The following is a 24,444-nucleotide window of genomic DNA, read 5'->3' on the forward strand; positions in this document are numbered from 1 at the left end:
TGGTTTGTGTGTTTTTATATTTTTTACAAATAATTGAGTTCACTAATTACCTTCTAATCTTCTCCGGTTAGAATTTTAACACTTTTAGACATGGAAGAAAAGTGTGTAAAGTATTTATTTTTATGTGATATTCTTGTGACCACTTCCAACTGCCATGTACATAGACTCCTTTATTTGTTGGTTAAATAAAATCAGTCTTGTCTTCTTCATCAGAAGGACTTAAGATGAGAGTACTGAGATTATTAGCCTAAATACAATGCAGCTGCCAATTATCATCTTTTTTGGTATGAAAATATCATCTAAAAGTTGGACTGCACAGGCCCAATCATCATAAGGTTTATACAATAAAACATTAGGGTACCCATTTTAGACACGTCTTTGAGACAAAAATCTAAAGAATTGAGACTCCTTCCGTCCTCTGAAGAAAACAAAACACGTCTTTTCACACAACCAGAAATCAAGACCTGACATTTGGCCAAGAGCAAAAGGACTTTCTACCACTTGGAGCAAGCGTCTGCTACTTTGGGCGCAAGAATCTCTTCTCCTAAATTTTAGAAAAGTGGCATTGGCTTTTGAATATGAAATCTTTTCATAGCTACCTAAAAAGGATGAGAATGTACGTGGATATCAGAAAACAAATTTAATATATAAATCATTTATGTTGAAGGTAAGATAAGCACCCTCAAAACTAATGATAAAGCTTTTTTAAAAATCTCCATTTTTTAAGGAAAAATATATTAAGTTTTTTAATTTGCTTTGAATAAAACAATTGTAAAGTAAACATTTGAACTTTTTTTTGTTCTTGCTGTTTGTGCATGCATTTTTGAGTGGTGAGCTAGGTCTTCTGGTTACAGAACTTCTGAGTGCTTCGCTGGATACAAACAGAACAGCGGTGACGACCAGAAGGTGCCTGTGGGAAGTGGGGACCGAACAGAGAGGAAATAGACCATCACAGACACTGTGGGTGGTGCCGTCCAAAAGGACCTAGGGAAAAGCAACTCTAAAAGGTGTCCTGTGGACTTCTGAATAAAATCCCAGTAAGATATCGACTGAGAGTTCAGGTGATGTGATGTGTAGAGAGATGCGAGAACTTTTCGCAGCATGGTTGAAATATAGGGAGACAAGGATCTAGACTTACCCCGGAAACACACGGCATCTTCAGCTTTGCTACTTTGTGGGGCTCGATACTGTTAATGCACCATATATATTTAAAAACTCAATGAGGACAGACTTACTGACTCTTCCCTAAACCCTGAGACTTTAAAGCCCCAGGGCTAAGCTATTTCCACCTTGTTTTTCTAAGAGTTGGGAGAAAAACAAATGACCATTTGGTCTGTCGGTTGGAAGCAGCCTCAACTTTGACCTGATTTCTGCCCTCCTATTTCTGAAAAATGTTGATTGAAACCATTGCTTCTCCTGTGGGGATGAGAGCATATTTGTTTGGGGAATCGCAAGGACAAGGAAAGAAAAGGAGGCGTTTCTGTTTCTCGATCTTATTTCCCATCCACCAACACCACGCCCAGCTCTGGGGGTGGGTGTCCCAGGAGGACAGGGGAAACACAGGATTAGTTTTTTGCATTAATGTGTTTTCAGCACATTAATTGAATTTGAACAATTGTTTATATTGCTGGGATGCCATCATGAAATGGGTACAATAGGATAATTTCGCAGACATTAGGATATTGTTGGGCGGGTAGGGGGAAGGAGGGTCTTTCGAATAAAACATGGACCCGATTCTTGAGGTTCTTTAATAAGCTATTCAGTTACTATAACATAGTTTCTTTCAGTGAGCTGCCCTAAACTGCCTTCCACACAGGCCAGCCTTTATTCACAGAACAAGAACTAGAGCAATCTGTAGTCACTTATTCAGCATTGAAAAAAACCCCTTTATTAAATACTTCTCATGTGCTAGGTAAGGAAGAGGGAGTTCTAACATAGAAAAATGTGGATGAGAGATCATTAAGGTGCTTCAAACCTGGTGAAGAAGACATACAGTGAACTGTCAGAGTAGCGAAAAGGAAGAACCCTGGGCAGACGTTGCTGCGCGCCCTCCCGCACCATGTGAGTTCCCCTTTACCAACAGAACACCTGATCAGTCAGCCAGTGCAATGGGGAACTCTGGGGGAAAGATCACTTACCTAAGGAGTCCTGTGGTGGACAGAAACAGCTAGGTCCTTTACCACTGTCTCGCTTGGTCTTCGGCAAGAGACTAGCAATGCGCCAAGTAACATACTACTACCACCCACCCCACCAGCTCCCACAATCCAAAGGGCCACGTGGCACGGTTTTGGCCAGTGAGACTGGCAACAGTCTAGGGGTTTCCAAGAGAGTTGCTTTCCTTATGTAGGTGCCATCCCCTTCCTCCTTTTATCCCTAGAATGGGTGGGAGGCTGGAGGAAGAACAGTACTCTTGCAACCTTTGAGGCACCAATAAGGACGGAAGAAGCCACATGTTGTGGAAGGTGGAGGAGAAAGGAGCCTGGTCCATTGATGACATCCAGAGTCACTGCACCAGCCTCGGGCTGTCTACCTGCAGACCCACTGGGTAAGTCATTTGTCACCTGCTTTGCAGTTGAGTGGTACTGTTCTCAGAGGAAGATAAGAGAGGGATTGGCTATGGTGAACCTGAGCTAAGAGTGTACGAATGAGGAGGATTTTGCCGAACAGGGGAAGTTGGCAAACGAAAGACACTCCAAACGGAGGGGATAGCATGAGCAGAGGCACAGAAGCAAAGTGTTTAGAGGAAACCAAGGAGCTAAAATAGGAAGTCTCTAGAAAAACAAAGTGGGACATGAGACTGGAAAGGTCATCTCAGGCAAGAATGTAGAGGGCCTGGGATGTCATCCCAGGTAATTTGGGTTATGTTTGTAGTACTGGGAAACAATGAAGGTTTTTAAGAAGGGGAATGTTGTGACCTGCCTTGGGTCTTAGCCTTTTCTCAAGCTACTCCCTCCCTTGGTAACTGCGTCTAATCCCATAGCGTTACATTAATGTAATATATACCCATCACTCCTGAGTGTCTCCTGTCCTGACTTCGTCCATGAGCTCCAGTATATCAGTTGCCTACTCAGAATCTGCATTTAGAGGTGTTTTAAACTTAAATATATCCAAGCCTTTATCAATGGGCGTTACCATTCACACAGTGGCTCAGGCCCCAAGTCTAGGCTCATCCTTATGGCCTCTCTTTTCACCCCATGTCTAAACCAGAAGCAAGTCATGTCAACCATATTGCCAAAATATATCACAAATCCAATCACTTCTGACCAGTTCCACTGCCACCTCTCAGGTCCAAACTATTATCTCTTGACCAGACTACTGCAGAAGCCTCCCAACTGGTCTTCTTCCCTTTATCATGCATCTTCAGCCACCCTCAATTCCCCTTCCAAAATCTGCTTTTAAAAACAATTCAAGCACTCCCCTGCTTGAAACGCTCCAAAGACTAGATGTTACAATTGGAATAGGCTTCTAACTTCTAGCTGTGGCCTGCAAGGCCTTTAAGATCTGCCACTGTTCCCCTCACTCAAAAGGTTCACCTCATTCTTCTTTCTGTGCCCTGATAGATGCTACTTCTGGACTTAGAGCCTTTATTTTAACTATTGAAAAGAAAGGTGCCTGTATTTCTACCCTGGTTTAGGTTCCTTAGGAAGTAGACACTGTAACACATTTGAAAGGAAAAGGGAGGAAAGAGAATGGGGCAGGCAGAGCTATCACCCTGCAGTACTGATCAGTCAGCTAGGTCCTTTATCAGTGTCTTGCTTGGTCTTTTGCAAGAGGCCACCCTGAGAAAGGTGTGCCCTCAATTTCCACAGCTTAGTGAAATCACTGACCACTTATCCTGCCTGCCTTGAGAAATAGCATGGCCTCAGCTTGAAAGCTAAGAGGACCTTTTGAAGCCAATAGTTGGAGGCTGTCAGCCAAGCACACTTCTTGCAGCTGGATGGCAAGTCTTTTCTTGAGGGGGGATATAATGGCACATCTCCATGCCTGCCACACTCCACCACTTGCACTGCTTGGATACAGTTCCCCATAAGCATGTGGACAGCACCTCCTCCAGGGCTCTGGTGGGCCTCTCTTCCTGAGGAGAGATTTAAAAAGAAGAATTTGATAGGACCAACTACAGAAACTTCCAGCAAATAGTCTCCAGGATACAAGTGTTACTCATCATCCCCCACCTCCACTCTAAATTCCTTTCACCCTCAGCTATCACCTCTGTTGGGCTTGGGGCTTTCCCGATGGTGTGAACCAAGCCCTCATTCCAGAGTGTTCTGAAATCCTGGGAGCCAGGGTGGCTGTACTTGCCTGTGGATAGACAATCGGGGAAGGAGTACAAAGGGTGCCCCAAGTGGGCCCTCTAGTTCCCCACATCATGCAGCTGTAGGCTTGCCTACAGTTCAGGGTCAATTACCCCTGACAAGACGGTGACTCTTCTTGCCTGCCGGTCCCTGGATACAAAGAGACCCGAGTGCCCAGCTGGCAGCAGTAGGTTGAAGTTCAATGGAACCCTTGCTATGTTGCCAATGGAGAGTTTACACCTCTTAGAACAAGGACCTCTGGCTCTGCAGAGCCCAGAGTTGTGGGGTGGAAAGTCCTACATCCCTAGTGGTTCACTGGGAGTGATTGATGTTAAGTGAGGTCACTCCTCCTTCTACCCCTTGGTTCCCAGATCCACGTGTCCTTCCTATTATAGACACAGCACCATATAGGTTCTCTGATTTAGTAAGTGTACTGTGTTTGGGAGATGGCGCCCCATCTTGGCAGGGTATTGCAGCCAACCAGGCAGTAAAGCAAGTCATTCCAATATTCTATCAGGCCAGCAGCTTCTAGGTGGTGCAGTATGTCAGAGAACCAGTGGATCCTGCAGCCATGAGCTTACTCTCCCTGATTGGATGTTATGATGTGTAGATCACACACTCTGTAAATCCACGCCAGCAGATCAGAGACTTTGTAAGTTTCTAGACTGTGGTGCTGGGCAAGGCCCTGTGAGCAGGAAAGAAAGCTGCATACCCAGAATAGGTGTTAACCCTCGTGTCAATCAATTGCTGGCCCTGCCAGGAACGAATGAGTCTAATATGCTCAACTTGGTATCAAATGACAAGTCAGGCTTCCGACAGCCTTACCAGGGTCTCAGCATTGGTATGTAGTGCTGGCAGGTTGGACATTCAGATTCAGCGGTATCTAGGTTGGCCTTGGTAAGTGGGAGTCTGTATTTTTGGGGGTCCGTGCATAGCCTGCATCTTTGCCACCACGGCCACTATATTTGTGTGCCCATTGTACCAGCCCTGGGGTGGGCGCCAACAAGAGCTAATACCAACGGGCAAAGTCATTTCGTCTACTTGGTTGTTTAGTGCCTCTTCCAATGGGTACTTTCCAGTGGGCCTTAACATACGATACGGTTTTTCAGGTTCTGTGCCTGTTCCCAGATGTCTAACCATATGCCTCTACCCGCAGACCTTGTCTCAATCCCATTCTTTTTCTTTTCGAACTCCTGACCAGTTGGCCAAGCCATTGGCCACTGCCAAGATTCCATATATATTTTAACTTTTCTCTCTCACGAAGTGAGTGACCAGGTCCATCACCAAAAATTCTGCCCTTTTTTTTTTTTGCAGAAAGATTGCAGGAGATTTTTTTTCTCGAAGCTTTCTTTCGATGTCACCCCTGAATGAGGATGTAATGCAACTGCTGTCCATCTCCAGCTTGGGCCCACATAGTAAGCCAACTCACTGACAAAAAAGCAAGCTCAAGTCCCTGCCCCCCACCCCCTTCAGCCCATCTTACAGGTCCCAACAGCCATAGGGAGGGAGCAACGTGGGGGAACCGTAATGCCATGGGGATCTGGGCCTCCTGCTCATGTAGCTTGCTTGCGTGCTCCGCTCCTGCTTGTGATTGCTCCTCGAGGCATCATTTCCATCTCACGATGGAACCGCCTAAGGTCCCACAGACCTTAGGACACGGTGGTTCTGACAAGACCCAGCTAAGATGGGCAGCTCTGGATGTATCGTCACTTGGTGTCTCATGGGTCCATCTCTACCAGGGCCCAGTAGCACTCCAGAAGCTGCTTTTCAGAAAGCATGCGGTTCTCTCCTGCACTTAGCACAGCCCTGCTTCAGGACCCCAGGGACCTGCATTGTGATTCTCCCACTGGGTCTTATAAATTCCACACTGCAATTTTTTTCACCACTGACACCTCCAGTACCTTAGGGTCTGCCAGATTACATGGTCCAAGTTGCTGATTCCTTCATATCTACCACTTCTGGATCTGTTTTTAGTGATTGATTCCCCCCTAATTATGGGTCATATTTTTCCATTTCTTTGCATATTTTTCTAGTAATTTTTTTATTGGATGGTGGGAACTGTGAATGTTAGGTTGCTTGTTGACAGATTTTACTGTATTCCTTTAAATAGTATTAGGCTTTATTCTGGTGCACAGCCAAGTCTTTTGGAATTAGTTTGATCCTTTCAAGGCTTTTAAGCTTTGTTAGGGGAGCTCGAGAGAAGCCTTTGGTTTAGAGACACTTTAACCTCACTACGAACACCATACCCTTTGGAAAACTCTACCTGATGCCCCATGCGTTATGAGTTATTCCCACTCTTGCTAGTGGGAACAAAAGCTATTCCCAGCCCCAAATGTGATCTGTGACTCATTTGTTCTACTGCTTTCCAGTTGTTCATTTCTTGGCAGGGACAGTTTCTTCTTACACCTTCACAGATTAGTGCTCAGCCAAGACTTAGAGGGACTCGCTGTGGATCTACAGAGAGCTCTGTGTGTGTGTGTTCCTCCTCTCCTTTATTCGGCCCAACAAATCCTAGCCACCTTGGCGTCCCATGACACTGGTCCCTGTCTCCTCAACTCAGAGACACCACTGGCCTCTGTTTGGCTTCCTCCCCCCTCCCCGCTTTGCTGCCTGGAAACTATACCTCCAAGCCATAAGCCTGAACACTCACTGGACTTCCCTTTCTTCCTCTTCTCTCAGAGATCACAGTGGTGTGCTATGGACTTGCCACGTCTGGCTCCTGTTTCACCATCATGGCCAGAAATGGATGTTCATCTGGGGAGCTTTAAAGAGCATTGCTCAAGGGAGTACTGTTTTTACTTACCACCCTGGTTGAGGGAAAAGGGGTTTAGAGACTTACACTCTTACTTCACAGGTCGAGGAATCAGTGTGGGTTTATCCTACCTGCCAAGTACGTCAATCTTAATTATATATCCAGGGATTGGAGAAATAACAATGAGGGTTTGCAGACCCAGTGGACCCACTATAAGCCAAACTTTGACTAGTACTCCATTTATTTTCTAACGTTCACATGCTCCCACTTTGAAATGGGAAGGGGAACTATGATGACACTTTGAGTTTCTGGGTATCAAATGTCAATTTGAATCCCGGCGTATCTGGATATTTTTCTCTCTCCAATGTGTAGCCACCTGAGTAAATGGCCATAGGACCTTTTGGAAAAATACTAGGGGAATCATTACCGTATACACTGAACTACTGCAGTGACCATTCCCCTAAGGGCCCAGTCATTTCTTCAGTCAATGGGTTTTGAGTCTGGAAACTGGGCAAGGGATCACAGTTTTGTGGGGACTTTTTTGAGGTTTTTTTTGGGGGGGGGGAGGTGATCTCAGCCCCCTGCTTATCCATCCTTGATCTCTTTTGATTATATATAAAGAATTACCCTTATTGGTTACCCTCTCTATTTTGCCCCTAGGGATGCCATGTTCTATTAACTACCTCCATAAGACTTCACAGGTCAGGCCCCCTTGGCTGCCATTTTGACCTTGGTGTTTAATATAATTTACGCACCCTTACTTTAGTGGTTAGCACTGCTGCCTGGGCTCTGCAAGGTCTCGTCATCACCCACATTGCTCGCAGCAAGCCAAGTTCCACCCCAGCCTTTCCAGCCAGCCCAGCCTGCAGAGGAGATCGATGCTCACACCTCTCTCACCAGTGCGTTCCCACTGGCCTTGGTAAATGATGCTCCTCTGGGCCTTCTCGTGGAACACAATGTCTATGGACTGAATTGTGCCCACCCCAGATTTATATGTTGAAGCCCTAGCACCCAAGGTGATGGTATTTGGAGATGGGCCTTTGGGAGATAATTAGGTTTAGGTGAGGTCATGAGAGTGGAGTCAGCAAGGTAGGATTAGTGTCCTTACGAGAAGAGAAAGAGACCAGAGCTTCCCTTCCCTCTCCATCACGTGAGGATACAGGAAGAAGATGGCTATTTACAAGCCAGGGAGTGGGCCCTCACCAGGCACTGATTTGGCCAGCACCTTGATCTTGGAATTCCCAGCCTTCCGAACTGTGAGAAATACATTTCTCTTGTTTAAGCCACTCAGTCTATGGTATTCTGGTATAGCAGCCCAAACAGAGTACGACAAAAATCCTCCCATGGGCCTTGTTGCCGCCTATGATATACCCATTCCAGCATGCCCCTTCCGTGAGCCTTTTCAGTCCTTCCTCTATTACCTCTTCCATCAGTTCAGGCATTTCAACATTTCTATCACTGTTTCAGGCTGCCAGGAGCCTCCCTAAAGCAGTGAGTTTGCTGTATCCCCTGGAGTTCTACTCATGGTGTTAACTCCTGTATCCAGAGCAACATCCCCAAGTCAGCAAGCTTCCTTTATCCAGTCTTGTGTCCTGGCACCTTTGGCTGAGCACCTTCAGAACCTAGTCCCCAGGTACTCTCCTGGCCCTGCCAGTACACATTGGCCAGGCTATGCGGCAACCTTTGCACACCGTCCATCTCTCCCTTCATCAGGCCCAGCCTGGCCTCTGCCAGGTTATGCTGTGACTTCACCTTGGGTAAATGCCTGATAGTCGGGAGATGGGGTGGGAACAGCTCCTAGAGGCACCTGTTGCCTTATGGGGGAAAGACCTCTATATTGTCTTTCCTCATATTAGGGCAGGAGGAGGGAGAGAGGGTAGTTCTAGCTCTTAATGGGGGGAAGGGTGGGCCTCTTCCACACGCCCAGAATGTTCAGAAACTTCTAGGGAGTCAAAACTGTTGGGGGCATCCGCCAGATGTCCCCATTTCATGTTCCAGGTTTGGTCCTGACCGTGACACGGCAGATCGGGCTTGGTTGAACATCTGTTGCTGGTTATGCCTTTTACCATCCAATCCTTATGCTGGCCTTCTGCATGAGGTGAGGACTTCTTAGCAAGCTATCAAAGAGGCTCTGGCCCTCACATGTAGTTTTACATTCTTTGTTAACTGACCTTGACTTTCCATCATCCACCTGCAGGACAACAGTCCAACTCAGTAACAGCCATTCAAGTCTACTGTCCTTGTACTCATTATCCACCCCACTCCTAATTTTTGAAGCGCCTGAATCATTCACCAGTCACCACATTCCTTTTCACCAGTAAGCTATTCCATTTAAGGGATTAATAGCTAGACAGCCTCGAGCCACGAGCTGTGTATGTACGGCCTGTCCACAGGGATGGGGAACTCCTAACCGGCCAGGCAGTACATGACCCAGGCCCCAAAATGCTGTCTTACTGCCCACAATCTTGGGGCCACACTGATACCAGCTGTGCCAGTTCGATGCTGAGACAGAGTTGGGAGTACAAAAGATGTATGGTGATGTCATACCCATGAAAGGAAAAAGGAAACACAAGATTGGGCAGGGGAGCTGTCAGACTGCAACACAGATCTGACACTTTCTACGAGCCCGCCAGGGAGCTCTGGAGCAAAGACTGTTTATAGGAAGGGTCCCGAGTCGGACAGAAATGGCTAGGTCTTTGTACCACCAGCTTGCTCAGTCTTTGGCTGAAAGATGCCAGTAAAAAAAGCATGCCATCAGCTCCTCCTGCCTCGCTCCACTGTAGGCTAGTAGGCTAGGTACCCCCCTGAAAATAGTGTGTCCTTATCTTGAAATCTGCAGTGGATCCTGAAGAAAGTCACAGCTGGAGACATCGGCTAACCACACCCCTCACAGCTGGGCAGCGGTCCTTTCATGAAGGTGGATCTGAGTGGCATGCCCCCCACCCCTGACCCCGCCGTGCTTGCCGGCCATGACTCCAAATCCCAGAAAAGATATGCCCATTCTTTGGCCACAATCAGAAATAAGTACCAGAAGTGATTGATGACAGCTTCGCTTCAGTAACCTCGCCTCTGAACCAGTCTCCTAACTCATGCTCATCAGCAGCGACCCCGCTCTGGTAACCGCACCTCCACAACTAAAGCTCAATCAGTTCCTAAGTGATTCTGAAAGTCCGCTAATCCTTGAACTCTGCACTTCCAGAAACTCTGTACAAGTCAGCGTTTTCTTTGTCCAGAGAGACTGTGTCCTGCAAGCACAGTGCAAGCTGCTCAGCAAGCAGTATGTGCAGCTTTGTTCTGGATACTGAAGGGGGCTTCTGCCTTTGACACGTCACCTCTGCTCAGAAGGCTTCCCCCGCCCCCAAGCTGTCATCTGAGTGGCTCCTTCTCATCATTCAGATCTCAAGTGTCTCTTCCTCGGGGAGGCCTGGCCTGCCAGCCCACGTGACAGCCACTGCACTCCGCCCAGCCACACCCTATCCCACCGCCCCATTGGTATTTGCACTCTCTCGCTCTCCAGAACGTACACTCCACAAGGACAGGGGCCCTGCCTGTCCTGCTCACTGTTGTATTCTCAGCTGGAAGGTGGACTGAGTAGGAGAGTGGAAGACGTGGTTGGATTTGATGGGTACAGCCACTGATGGGGGCATTTCTGCCTGTCACCATAGCCCAGTGCCTGGAATAGTGTGCAGAGCCTGCGACCCAGGAGGGACTCCATAATGCTTCTTGAAGAATGAATGAAAATAAATGGCATTCCAGTGAAATATTTAGGAGGAAAAGCAAGATTTTTAGAGGGTTAAGTGATGACTAGAAAGGAATGAAGGAATGCACTCAGTTTAAAGAATTATTTTCAGGCTTTTAAAAACATGAAAAGTTGACCTACACGTAGACTAACGTGGATGGGTCTGTGGGAAGCACGGTGGTGGTGCTGGAGGGGTGCTGCCCACCTTAAAACCCTGTCATGGTCCCTGAGATACCTCCTCACAGCCTAGAGCTCCAAGGAAGCCTCTGGACAACTCTTTCCAGGGAAACTGGATAATCAAGGCAAGGGAGAAATGGGAATTATTGTCCTATGTAAGGGTCTAGGGGGAACTAGGATTTTATTCTGGGGAGCAGGGAAGATCAGGCCAAATCAGAGCCTGTTGGTAAGTAGAGTGATTGGAGCATGCTGGGAGGGAGAGCCTGAAGATGGGAGAAGGCCTAATTGATGGAGTGTGAATTAGACCAACAGGAAAGGTGGATGGTTTAGTCTCAGAAAGGAATCTAGACATGAATTTCCTATTGATAAGAGAAGAAAAATCTCAATAGAAATGTTGAGGGATATTTTGTAGTCAGTGCCAGCCACATAATTAAAATACCTGATTCATTGCTGTGAGAAATACTCTCTGGTCTGGATTAATTGAGGGCTGAAAAATGTTTTAGTTTATGATTTATGGACCAGGAGGGGAAAATGGGATACCCTGGACTGAATAGTACAAAATCGCTTTTTTATGGAACATGTTTCAGATTACAACTAAATCTTGGCAATCAGACATATGCTTTTCTCATCTAAAATGGAAGTTACTGCATAAGAGATGTCTATTTTTGTAGGACTATGGAGTAAATATATAAATATTTACCTCATACCAGTAGAGGCGAGTACTGTGGACTTTCATCAGTAGGAGGGCTAGAAGGTGACCCACAGCTGGTTTTGGTAAATGAGCTAAGAAAGAAATTTAATTTCTTTTTGACGAACACAAAAATGCAAAGAATAAAAAAAATAATCAATGCAAGCAAATACCTTTGGAAAATAATTGCCTAAGACTTAAAAAATTATATCCATATAATAATTTCAAAACCGGAAACCTAGCTTGTTTTCTATCAAAAATTATAATCTAAAAGGTATCTCTGAGGGCATAATCATGTTGATTATGCATGCATGACATGCAGGAAGGACCCCTCAACACAGTCCTAGCCCACTGATGGCCTGAGAAAGCTGCACTCTAGAACACTGACTGCCAGTGGGTGCAGCGGTTAACAGCCTGGACCCAGGAGTCTGACTGCCTGGGATGGAATCGGCCTCTGCCCTTACGGCTCCAGCTGGGGGCAAGTTACCTTACATCTCCGTGCCTCAATGTCCTCATCTGTGAAATGGAGATGACACAAGGTGGCACACAGGGTTGTTCTGAGGGTCGACTGTGGGAATTCAGGTGAAATGCTTAGAAAGCTACACCTAGAAGGCAATCCATAAACGTTAGCTATGGAAACCACTAACTGTAGGTACGTTGGTCTAGTGTACCCAGGTTAGGGAGATTAATTTTAAGAGATACCGTATAATGCTGGGGCTGCAGGGACCTTGAGCATCTTCCGGCCCCACCCTTTCATCCACTGGATACCCAAATCTGCCACATAAGTGATCACGTGCCTGCTTGAACACACGCAATGATAGAAACGGGAAGTAATGTCGTTCGTGGGCAGCTTTACCTATTGGGAAGTCACTGAGCTCCAAGCTGCTTTTCTCCTTCGTGCCTACAACCATCGTCCACTAGGAGCCCACAGTAAAGCTATGACCTTCCCATGACAGGCTTCTAGATATCTGACTGACACTCTTCTCCAGGACAAGCGCGTTCCAATACAATTAGGTCCAAATTTCAACCTCTTTGATTTTGCAGCAAACCCCTCTTTGAATACTGAATCATTTTTATATACTGATTCAGTATATAAAAATACTGCACAAAATACTGCATAAAATGCTTTAAAAATTCAAGTGAATTTTAAAAGTCTATGTTTGTATACATTTCTTCAGAAAAAAACATGCCTCTCTTGAGTATCAAAATAAAGTAGGAAGTCCCTAACTTCATACATTTATTTTCTGTCACGGAATATTAGCAACACTTTTGAGTATTCTGAGAGCTTTTCTTGTGTGGTGGGAGCAGCGGGCAGGTAGGAAAGAGGGCTCAACAGAAAAAGTAACAGTGGCAGCTGCAAAAGACACTTTGATTTTTGGTTCCAACTGAACTTGAGTTCTCTAGGCTTGATAGCCTTGTAGTTCCACACAGGATAAACTTTAACATTTTTATTGATAATATCTGGAGGAGGTAACATCCAACTGACACAAATCCAAGTAGAAATAAGGCAACATGATTGTGATACAGTGAAGAAGGGGGAAGTAACATGACGTTTCCCTGGAGCCTCATAGAAATAAAGATCGATTTACATGTTTATAGAATACTGTCCCCTGTTATCTGTGTATCTAAAGCTTCAAGCATTAAAAAGGCACAGTGGAAATAAGCTCAATTCATAGTAGTACTCTCAGGTAGAGATACTAGACACATTTTGCTTATGGGTAATGTTGACGTCTATGTTAAACAGAAGTTTTGCCCCTGGCAATGGACCTTCCTCTCATTTTGTCATTCACTTTCTTTGGAGGGTTCTTTTTTCTGAATCAACCACACTTCATTTCTTCTATCAAGCAATTTGAAAGGACTGTTGTAGCCTGCGGTGTAGTAAACCTTTTCATCGAAAACTTTTCCTTCTTCCCTCAAAATGCTTGCTAATGTCAAGAGTTGTTCTTGATTCTTTTGGGCACTAGAGAATCCATCGAAAGACCTACAAAGGAGAAAGTAAATGACCATAAATAATTTTAATACTGATGTGAATGTCAGTCTAAGAAGAAAAGTGGGAGCTGATACAAGGAAACCTGGATGGAGCACGGTTTCAAAGCTCCTCCCTGTAGGCAGCTGAACTGACTGTTCCCTTCCTCTGGTTCCCAGGCTCAGTGTGACCTCACACGCACTGAGGGGACCCAGGAGGAGGCAATACGTCCCAGCTGTTGGGCAGATTTGGAAGTTATGCCATCTTGTGCTCTAACTCTGTGCTTCTCAAGCTCTAATGTGCATGCAAGTCACCTGGGAAAACACAGGTTCAGGAGGTCTGGGCTGGGGCCCAAGAGCCTGCATTTCCAACAGTCTCCTGTACTGTTGATTCTCCTGGTCAGAGAGCCACAATGAATCCCCCTTAGCAGCCTCCCTTTAGTCTTTCCATTTTCTATTGAACATTTCCCCTTTCTTTCTCTCCTTAGGAAAAGGGCAGGCACTGCATTACAGATGAACATAAGTTTTGATCCTCTATGGAAGAGATGGACATTTTGGCAGCTCTATACAGTCTGAGAAAAGCTTTAACAGAGACAAAATCAAAGTGCTTGGGAACACTGAGGATATGATTACATCGGGGCAAGGTGTGTCTCTGAGTTGGGTCTGGAATGGAGGATAGTTTTGCTGGGCAGAGAAAGGGGAGGGATAAGAAAAGAACAAAAGTCCAGAAATACAAAGCAATTTCATAGTGAGGCATAAAATGAGGTCAGAAAGGTGAGTCAGAGCTGGAAGGAGGAACCTTGTACATCATCCTAAGGCCTTTTGAGATTATTCTAAAGGATGTTGGAAAAGCAGAAAAGTAACTTGATTAGATCTGGGTAAGAATATAGGCAGAGAGATGGAAACTAGATTGGAGAGAAGGGGCCAGTTAGGAGGTTGCTAAGAGGATGGGGATGAAAAGACAGTCAAAAGATTTGCATAAAAAGTGGGAAAATAGAAGTTTAAGTGTAGATTTTAAAGTATATAAACAAAAATACCCTGAGATTAAATCATGACAGCACACCGACCTAGCTGAGTTGCTGACATGTAAACGTGATGAATTTGAAGGCTGAGAATAGGCAAAACAGACACAAAAACATTCCTAATATGCCTTCTTTAGCATAAGGTTTATTATCAATGTGCCAGTGGAAAAGATCATTCCTACCATTCTTCAGATAAGATGTAAGGTCTCAAGGGTACAAACCAGGCCTGTTCTGTTCAACAATGTCTACCAGGCACCTAGTCATTCCTGGCATGCAGTACCTTTTTTTTTTTTTTTTTTTAAAGGCAGTGGCATTTATTGATTGATTACTATGTTACTATGTTGGGTCTTCGTTTCTGTGCTAGGGCTTCCTGTAGTTGCGGCAAGCGGGGGCCACTCTTCATCGCGGTGCGCGGGCCTCTCACTATTGCGGCCTCTCTTGTTGCGGAGCACAGGCTCCAGACGTGCAGGCTCAGTAGTTGTGGCTCACGGGCCTAGTTGCTCCGCGGCATGTGGGATCCTCCCAGACCAGGGCGCGAACCCGCGTCGCCTGCATTAGCAGGCAGACTCCCAACCACTGCGCCACCAGGGAAGCCCTGTAGTACCTTTTAAATCCAGTTGAGTAAGTAGAGGAATCTGTGTATGCACATGTATATAAAATAAAACATTGAAGATAAATTGATAAAACTGTTCTATAATTTCCATCATGTTGACTGATGATGATAATTCTGAACCATGTGTTAGGAAACATTTCGGCTCCTAAATTTATTATTTATTTCCTTAAGGAATGTTCTGCCTAAAGGGAATCTGTTTCAGATTCCACTTCTTCCTTGAAATCAAATCTTGAGCCTCTTACTTAGAAATCATCTTTTGTCCTCTGAATACATGTTGTTCTACAATGATCTATCCATGGCTTTATTCAGGACACAGACATATACTGAGCCTCCCCACACACACCTGCCTCACCAGGAGCCGAAGGATACGGGCAGAGTAACATGTTGCTATATTCTTGAGGAAGTTACAGTCTATCAGTAGGTCATTAGAATTTAGAATCATAGGACCGAGTGGCTGGCTGACTGGAGAAACTGAGGAAGGCATCACAGACAAGGTACCAATTGATCTAAGTCCTGAAGGATGAAAGTAGGCTCTCCAGCAAGAGAAGAAAGAGGGAGCCAGAGCTGGTAGTAATATCATGCTCATGTTCTAAGTATTTTAGGTAAATTAACTCATCTGATCTTCATGGCAACCCTGTGAGATGGTAGGTAGGTACTGTGATTAGACACATTTTACAGATGAGATTTTTGGCAAGGAAAGTCTCAGTAACTTGCCTAAGGTCAAAGGTACAGAGATGTGGAGGAACTCAGCCTACTCAGTGAAGGGCGGGAGGTGGGGGGGAGTTGTCAGGGAGACAGGTTGGGCCGCGTGTTGCAGGTGATGCGTATACTGAACGGTCTGAATGTCACGCGGAAGCAAGAGGAAGCCAACAGATTTTTAAACACAGTAACAGGTTGGGGTTTTGTTGCTGTCGTTGTGAGAACGATCGGGGTTCCAGAGTGGAGGGCCAGGGAGAGGAGACTGGTGGGCAGAGAGAACAGCTGGGAGGCTCTTGAAGTGGAACCTGAGACTGAAAAATGTCGGAGTATCTGGTGAGTGTCAGGCATGTGCCGAGCACTGGGGTAGCAAAGAGGACTTAGCTGCGGTCCCTGTAAGGTGAGGGCCCGAGCAAGGAACAGTGGGGAGGAAGGGAACGGAATCACGACCCTTTCTGAGGCGAATGGGCCAGATTCAGGGGCTGGTTATCAGGGCAGGGTGTGCTGCCGATGGCTACGATGGTCCTTGCTGGGGAGGCTGGCAGGCTGATTAGTCGCTTTACTGAGACAGGCACTATAGGTCAGAGTAAGGAACCAGTAAACCAACCAACAGAGGCAGTCACTGCGGGAAGCAGCTGCCATCCTTTGGGCTGGGGGAACCAAGGGAAGAGATTGAGGCTATCAGAAACTACGAGTTGGGAGGAGGGGTACCATGCATTGTTTTAACGTATTTTTCTCCAAATTTAACTAGAGGGCGGGTAAGGACAGTCTTTTGCTTTTGTGGGGGAAGGTCCGGTGTATAATTTGTATTGCGTCTTATCTGCGGAAGGTGTGCATCAGCCTTCTCATTAAATGTATTAGTTATTTCTTCTAAAGGACCCTTAGTAACGTATAAAACTAAGTCACTAGGAAAACATCACAAAATGCATTAGACCTGTTTTTGTGGAAGAGGGAAAAGCATAGGAGCTAAGCTGCACAGGAGCTAAACTATGAGTGCCCGCCAAGTAAAACCAACAGTCAGAAAGGCTATAAATTATCTACCACTTACCGTACAAACACCGTCATTTCAGCTCTGTCTTCAATGAAGACATCTGACTCTGAAGGCCTGGGGGGATCAGATTGCCATTCAGAGGGGATATACAGGGAAATGGTAACGGTAGACTCGCTAAAAGGACCTGAACCGGGCTCCACGTAGCTTGTCACTGGAGCTGTCATCTTTATTTTCATCTCTGTGCCACAAAAAATATACATTTTAATGCAAAGGAGACCGTGAAAGCAGATTTAGTGTATTTATGACTACATTTAAAAACTTATTTTTTGACCTGAGTTTCTTGATTTACTTGACATAAATATTTAACCTTTAAGATAATTTCCATCTTAAAAAAAAAAAATAAGGGCAAAATGACAATTATCCACTGCCCACATTAAACACTTTCTGTATTATTAATATTTTTCATTAATAAATTCCATAGTTTTAGGGACAGAAGGGGAAATGAGAGATCACATAGTCCAGTTCATTCTTTACTTTTACAATTCAGAAACAGAGGTCCCATTGGCTAAGTGACCTGCTAAAACATAAATAGCATCAGAGCCAAACCAGAAGATATATCTTGACACCCTGGATCTTGTGTTCTTTGACCCTTGCTGCCCCCTAATGTCTCTTACCCTACCAGTCACCAAATTACCTCAAAGCATTAGCCATGAAAAGGCCTTAATGCTAGTTTCACAGAGGCCCAGTTCATCCAGCAGAATGACAAACAGGGAGAACAGAGGCTAACAAGCACTGCCCAGTACTACACTCCTCTAGACGCCTCAGGTCCCGAGAAGAGTCCTCTTCAACCATTAAGTCTTTGATGATCTGGTTATTTTTCTATTCTAGAAGCTATTTATCTAATCAGCGAAGACTCAATAAGCCAGGGCACTCAAGCACAATACAGTGTGTATAATGACAAGGTAAAGTGCCTTCACCTTTCTCGTTTCTGCCTTGAATGTAGCTGTTCAGCCTTGTGAAGCCGGTCTGCATGGCCGAATCCCAGTCCGTAGACTCAACCGAAGTGCTGACCCACTTCGCAGGTCCGTAGCGTCGGATCTCATAACTTGCGGGCTAAGATGGAACAGGGGGAACTTGGGGAAGCAATTCGAAGAAGGCAGAGCGTGAGATGCAACAGTACAGGTACCTTGATCTCGGGTCCACCTGGGACGGCCAGCCCAGGGGCTGCGCTCCCCCGCACCGGGCAGGGCTTCCCAGCAACGGGCAGGGCTCCTCCCCCGCGGCTCCCACCTTTGGATTAGAGACGCCGGCGGCCTCTGCCCCACAAGCAGGGGTAGGGAGAGTCGGCTCAATTCGGGTTAAAAGCAAGCAACTGTTCCGCCCCCGCCCGGAGGGTCCCATCGCAGGTTTTGGGACGTGGTCCATTTTTTTTTTTTTTTTTTTTTTAACCGCAAAGAAAAGAAATTCTTTTGTGGCCAGTACGTGGGGGTAACTACGGCTTACCGACCGCATCTTCCCGTTTGTGCAGGAATGGAGCCAGGGACTCTGACCATTTTTTTAAATGTGCTTTTAAGTTAAACCTATGGGACCCTCCGGCCGCATTGAAGATCACCTCGAGGACAGCCCCACGCTCCCCACCCCCCGGCCCTCACCCTTCGCGCCCGCGGGTGGAGCCTACCTGGGGGCCTGCGTCCTCCGCGGCTTCCCAGCACGGCGTCTCCGCGAGGGCCTCCGAGCCCTCGGCTGCCCCGGGATCGGGCTCCAGCACCTCGGCCATGGGCGGCGCCGACGCTCCGAGAAAGAAGCCGGCGAGCTGCGCCGGAAGGGGGCCACTCGGGACCGCCCCGCCTGCGTGTCCCCGAGTCCCCGCCCCGTAGACGCCCGGCCCCCTCTACACACTGCAGGAGCCCCGAGTCCGCAGGACTCTGCGAGGCCGAGGCCGGGAGGGGGCGCTGCGACCGCGATCCCACCCCGGGGCAGCTCTGGCCCGCCGCTCCCCTGAGGGTCCGCCAGGAGACCCGATGGCAGGGTCAGCTTGGCCAGGCTTTCTTTGGGGGGGGTTTCTCCCACCTCCACCCTTTTTTTTTTTTTTAAATCTTTATTGGAGTATAATTGCTTTACGGTGTTGTGTTAGTTTCTGCTGTATAACAAAGTGAATCAGCTATGTGCATAGGTATATCTGCATATCCCCTCCCTCTTGTGTCTTCCTCCCACCCTCCCTATCTCACACCTCTAGGTGGTCACAAAGCACCCAGCTGTTCTCCCTGTACCATGCAGCTGCTTCCCAGTAGCTATCTATTTTACATTTGGTAGTATGTATATGTCCATGCTACTCTCTTACTTCGTCCCAGCTTAACCTTCCCCATGTCCTCATGTGCATTCTCTACATCTGTGTCTTTGTTCCTGTCCTGCCCCTAGGTTCATCAGAACCTTTTTTTTTTTTTTTAGATTCCATATATATGAGTTAGCATATGGTATTTGTTTTTGTCTTTCTGACTTACTTCACTCTGTATGACAGACTCTAGGTCCATCCACCTCATCACAAATAACTCAATTTCGTTTCTTTTTATGGCTGAGTAATATTCCATTGTATATATTTGCCACATCTTCTTTATCAATTCATCTGTTGATGGACACTTAGGTTGCTTCCGTGTCCTGGCTATTGTAAATAGTGCTGCAATGAACACTGTGGTACATGTCTCTTTTTGAATTATGGTTTTCTCAGGGTATATGCCCTGTAGTGGGATTGCTGGGTCATATGGTAGTTCTATTTTTAGTTTTTTAAGGAACCTCCATACTGTTCTCCACAGTGGCTGTACCAATTTACATTCCCACCTATAGTGCAAGAGGGTTCCCTTTTCTCCACACCCTCTCCAGCATTTATTTTTTGTAGATTTTTTGATGATGGCCATTCTGACCAGTGTGAGGTGATACCTCATTGTAGTTTTGATTTGCATTTCTCTAATGATTAGTGATGTTGAGCATCCTTTCATGTGTTTGTTGGCAATCTGGATATATTCTTTGGAGAAATGTCTGTTTAGGTCTTCTGCCCATTTTTGGATTGGGCTTTTTGTTTTTTTGGTATTGAGCTGCATGAGCTGCTTGTATATTTTGGAGATTAATCCTTTGTCAGTTGCTTCATTTGCAAATATTTTCTCCCATTCTGAGGGTTGTCATTTCATCTTTTTTATGGTTTCCTTTGCTGTGCAAAAGCTTTTAAGTTTCATTAGGTCCCATTTGTTTATTTTTGTTTTTATTTCCATTACTCTAGGAGGTGGGTCAAAAAAGATCTTGCTATGATTTATGTCACAGTGTTCTGCCTATGTTTTCCTCTAAGAGTTTTATAGTGTCTGGCCTTACATTTAGGCCTTTAATCCATTTTGAGTTTATTTTTGTGTATGGTGTTAGGAACGGTTCTAATTTCATTCTTTTACATGTAGGTGTCCAGTTTTCCCAGCACCACTTATCGAAGAGGCTGTCTTTTCTCCATTGTATATTCTTGCCTCCTTTATCAAAGATAAGGTGACCGTATGTGCATGGGTTTATCTCTGGGCTTTCTATCCTGTTTCATTGATCTATATTTCTGTTTTTGTACCAGTACCATAGTGTCTTGATTACTGCAGCTTTGTAGTATAGTCTGAAGTCTGGGAGCCTGATTCCTCCAGCTCCATTTTTCTTTCTCAAGATTGTTTTGGCTATTCGGGGTCTTTTGTGTTTCCATACAAATTGTGAAATTTTTGTTCTACTTCTGTGAAAAATGCCATTGGTAGTTTGATGGGGATTGCACTGAATCTGTAGATTGCTTTGGGTAGTATAGTCATTTTCACAATGTTGATTCTTCCAATCCAAGAACATGGTATATTTCTCCATCTGTTTGTATCATCTTTAATTTCTTTCATCAGTGTCTTATAGTTTTCTGCATACAGATCTTTTGTCTCCTTAGGTAGGTTTATTCCTAGGTATTTTATTCTTTTTGTTGCAATGGTAAATGGGAGTGTTTCCTTAATTTCTCTTTCAGAATTTTTGTCATTAGTATATAGGAATGCAAGAGATTTCTGTGCATTAATTTTGTATCCTGCTACTCTACCAGATTCATTGATTAGCTCTAGTAGTTTTCTGGTAGCATCTTTAGGATTCTCTATGTAATGTCATCTGCAAACAGTGACAGTTTTACTTCTGCTTTTCTGATTTGGATTCCTTTTATTTCTTTTTCTTCTCTGATTGCCGTGGCTAGGACTTCCAGAACTATGTTGAATAATAGTGGTGACAGTGGGCAACCTTGTCTTGTTCCTGATCTTAGAGCAAATGGTTTCAGTTTTTCACCACTGAGAACGATGTTGGCTGTGTGTTTGTCATATATGGCCTTTATTATGTTGAGGTAGGTTCCCTCTATTCCTACTTTCTGGAGAGTTTTTATCATAAGTGGGTGTTGAATTTTGTCAAAAGCTTTTTCTGCATCTATTGAGATTATCATATGGTTTTTATCCTTCAATTTGTTAATATGGTGTGTCACATTGATTGATTTGTGTATATTGAAGAATCCTTGCATTCGTGGGATAAACCCCACTTGATCGTGGTGTATGATCCTTTTAATGTGCTGTTGGATTCTGTTTGCTAGTATTTTGTTGAGGATTTTTACATCTATGTTCATCAGAGATATTGGCCTGTAGTGTTCTTTTTTTGTGACATCTTTGTCTGGTTTTGGTATCAGGGTGATGGTGGCCTTGTAGAATGAGTTTGGGAGTGTTCCTGTCTGCAATATTTTGGAAGAGTTTGAGAAGGATAGGTGTTAGCTCTTCTATAAATGTTTGATAGAATTCGTCTGTGAAGCCATCTGGTCCTGGGCTTTTGTTTGTTGGAAGATTTTTAATCACACTTTCAATTTCAGTGCTTGTGATTGGTCTGTTTATATTTTCTATTTCTTCCTGGTTCAGTCTTGAAAAGTTGTGCTTTTGTAAGAATTTGTCCATTTCTTCCAGGTTGTCCATTTTATTGGCATAGAGTTGCTTGTAGTAATCTCTCATGATCCTTTTATTTCTGCAGTGTCACTTGTTACTTCTCCTTTTTCATTTATAATTCGATTGATTTGAGTCTTCTCCCTTTTTTTCTTGATGAGTTTGGATAATGGTTTATCAATTTTATTTATCTTCTCAAAGAACCAGCTTTTAGTTTTATTGATCTTTGCTATTGTTTCTTTCATTTCTTTTTCATTTATTTCTGATATGCTCTTATGATTTCTTTCCTTCTGCTAACTTTGGGTTTTTTTTGTTCTTCTTTCTCTGATTGCTTTAGGTGTAAGGTTAGGTTGTTTATGTGAGATTTTTCTTGTTTCTTGAGGTAGGATTGTATTGCTATAAACTTCCCTCTTAGAACTGCTTTTGCTGCATCCCATAGGTTTTGGGTCATCGTGTTTTCATTGTCATTTGTTTCTAGGTATTTTTTTGATTTCCTCAGTGATCTCTTGGTTGTTTAGTATCATATTGTTCAGCCTCCATGTGTTTGTATATTTTACAGTTTTTTCCTGTAATTGATATCTAATCTCATAGCATTGTGGTCAGAAGAGATACTTGATACGATTTCAATTTTCTTAAATTTACCAAGGCTTGATTTGTGACCCAAGATATGATCTATCCTGGAGAATGTTCCATGAGCACTTGGGAAGAAAGTGTATTATGTTGTTTTTGGATGGAATGTCCTATAAATATCAATTAAGTCCATCTTGTTTAATGTGTCATTTAAAGCTTGTGTTTCCTTATTTATTTTCATTTTGGATGATCTGTCCATTGGTGAAAGTGGGGTGTTAAAATCCCCTACTATGATTATGTTACTTTTGATTTCCCCTTTTATGGCTGCTAGCATTTGCCTTACGTATTGTGGTGCTCCTATGTTGGGTGCATAAATATTTACAATTGTTATGTCTTCTTCTTGTATTGATCCCTTGATCATTATGTAGTGTCCTTCTTTGTCTCTTGTAATAGTCTTTATTTTAAAGTCTATTTTGTCTGATATGAGAATTACTACTCCAGCTTTCTTTTGATTTCCATTTGCATGGAATATCTTTTTCCATCCCCTCACTTTCAGTCTGTATGTGTCCCTAGGTCTGAAGTGGGTCTCTTGTAGACAGCATATGTACAGGTCTTGTTTTTGTATCCATTCAGCCAGTTTGTGTCTTTTGGTTGGAGCATTTAATCCATTTACATTTAAGGTAATTATCGATATGTATGTTCCTATTACTACTTTCTTAACTGTTTTGGGTTTGTTATTGTAGGTGTTTTCCTTCTCTTGTTTCCTGCCTAGAGAAGTTCCTTTAGCATTTGTTGTAAAGCTGGTTTGGTGGTGCTGAATTCTCTTAACTTTTACTTATCTGTAAAGGTTTAATTTCTCTGTCGAATCTGAATGAGATCCTTGCTGGGTAGAGTAATCTTGGTTGTAGGTTTTTCCCTTTCATCACTTTAAATATGTCCTGCCACTCCTTTCTGGCTTGCAGAGTTTCTGCTGAAAAATCAGCTGTTAACCGTATGGGGTTCCCTTGTATGTTATTTGTTGCTTTTCCCTTACTGCTTTCCATATTTTTTCTTTGTATTTAATTTTTGATAGTTTGATTAATATGTGTCTCAGTGTGTTTCTCTTTGGGTTTATCCTGTATGGTACTCTCTGTGCTTCCTGGACTTGATTGACTATTTCCTTTCCCATGTTAGGGAAGTTTTCGACTATAATGTCTTCAAATATTTTCTCAGACCCTTTCTTTTTCTCTTCTTCATCTGGGACCCCTATAATTCGAATGTTGGTGCATTTAATATTGTCCCAGAGGTCTCTGAGACTGTCCTCAATTCTTTTCATTCTTTTTTCTTTATGCTGCTCCCTGGCAGTTATTTCCATCATTTTATCTTCCATCTCACTTATCCGTTCTTCTGCCTCAGTTATTCTGTTATTGATTCCTTCTAGAGTATTTTTAATTTCAGTAATTGTGTTGTTTATCACTGTTTTTTGCTCTTTAGTTCTTCTAGATCCTTGTTAAATGTTTCTTGTATTTTCTCCATTCTGTTTCCGAGATTCTGGATCATCTTTACTATAATTACTCTGAATTCTTTTTCAGAGGTTGCCTATTTCATCTTCATTTATTTGGTCTTGTAGGTTTTTAACCTTGCTCCTTCATCTGTAACAAATTTTTTTGTCATTTCATTTTTTTTTTTTTTTTTTGTCGGGTACTGCTGTATTCTTGTCTTACTGGTTGTTTGGCCTGAGACGTCCAGCCCTGGAGTTTGTAAGCAGCTGGATAGAGCTGGGTCTTGGTGCTGAGATGAGGACCTCTGGGAGGCCTCACTCCAATTGATATTCCCTGGGGTCTGAGTTCCTCTGTTAGTCCAGTGGTTTGGACTTGGAGCTCCCACCACAGGAGCTCGGGCCCGACCTCTGGCCTGGGAACCAAGATCCCGAAGCTTCGTGGCACGGTTAAAAAAAAAAAAAAAAAAAGGAAGAAAGAATGAAAAAAAGGAGCAGTACAATATC

General features: G+C 44.3%; 1 protein-coding gene across 1 annotated transcript; it reads right to left on the minus strand.

The window, feature by feature from the left end:
- Positions 1-13,081: 13,081 nt before the first annotated feature.
- HEBP2 (heme binding protein 2) lies at positions 13,082-18,780 on the minus strand. The gene is made up of 4 exons (XM_082474988.1): positions 18,614-18,780; positions 17,913-18,048; positions 16,993-17,173; positions 13,082-13,629 (listed from the first exon to the last, which is right to left on the minus strand). The coding sequence occupies exons 1-4, from the start codon at positions 18,710-18,712 to the stop codon at positions 13,431-13,433; spliced, it is 615 nt and encodes a 204-aa protein (XP_082331114.1). The 5' UTR covers positions 18,713-18,780; the 3' UTR covers positions 13,082-13,430.
- Between the last annotated feature and the right edge of the window lie 5,664 nt (positions 18,781-24,444).

This window comes from Balaenoptera physalus (assembly GCF_965194825.1).
Source record: "Balaenoptera physalus genome assembly, chromosome: 9".
NCBI classification, from domain to species: domain Eukaryota; kingdom Metazoa; phylum Chordata; class Mammalia; order Artiodactyla; family Balaenopteridae; genus Balaenoptera; species Balaenoptera physalus.

Bases quoted from the DNA above. Each gene is read 5' to 3' on its own strand.
- HEBP2 (XM_082474988.1), bottom strand. From the start codon at position 18,712: ATGGCCGAGGTGCTGGAGCCCGATCCCGGGGCAGCCGAGGGCTCGGAG. The intron at 17,174-17,912 runs GTGAAGGCACTT...TTTGTGGCACAG, and splicing joins TCAAGGCAGAAACGAGAAAG to AGATGAAAATAAAGATGACA. The intron at 13,630-16,992 runs GTAAGTGGTAGA...TCTCCTTTGTAG, and splicing joins GAAATGACGGTGTTTGTACG to GTCTTTCGATGGATTCTCTA.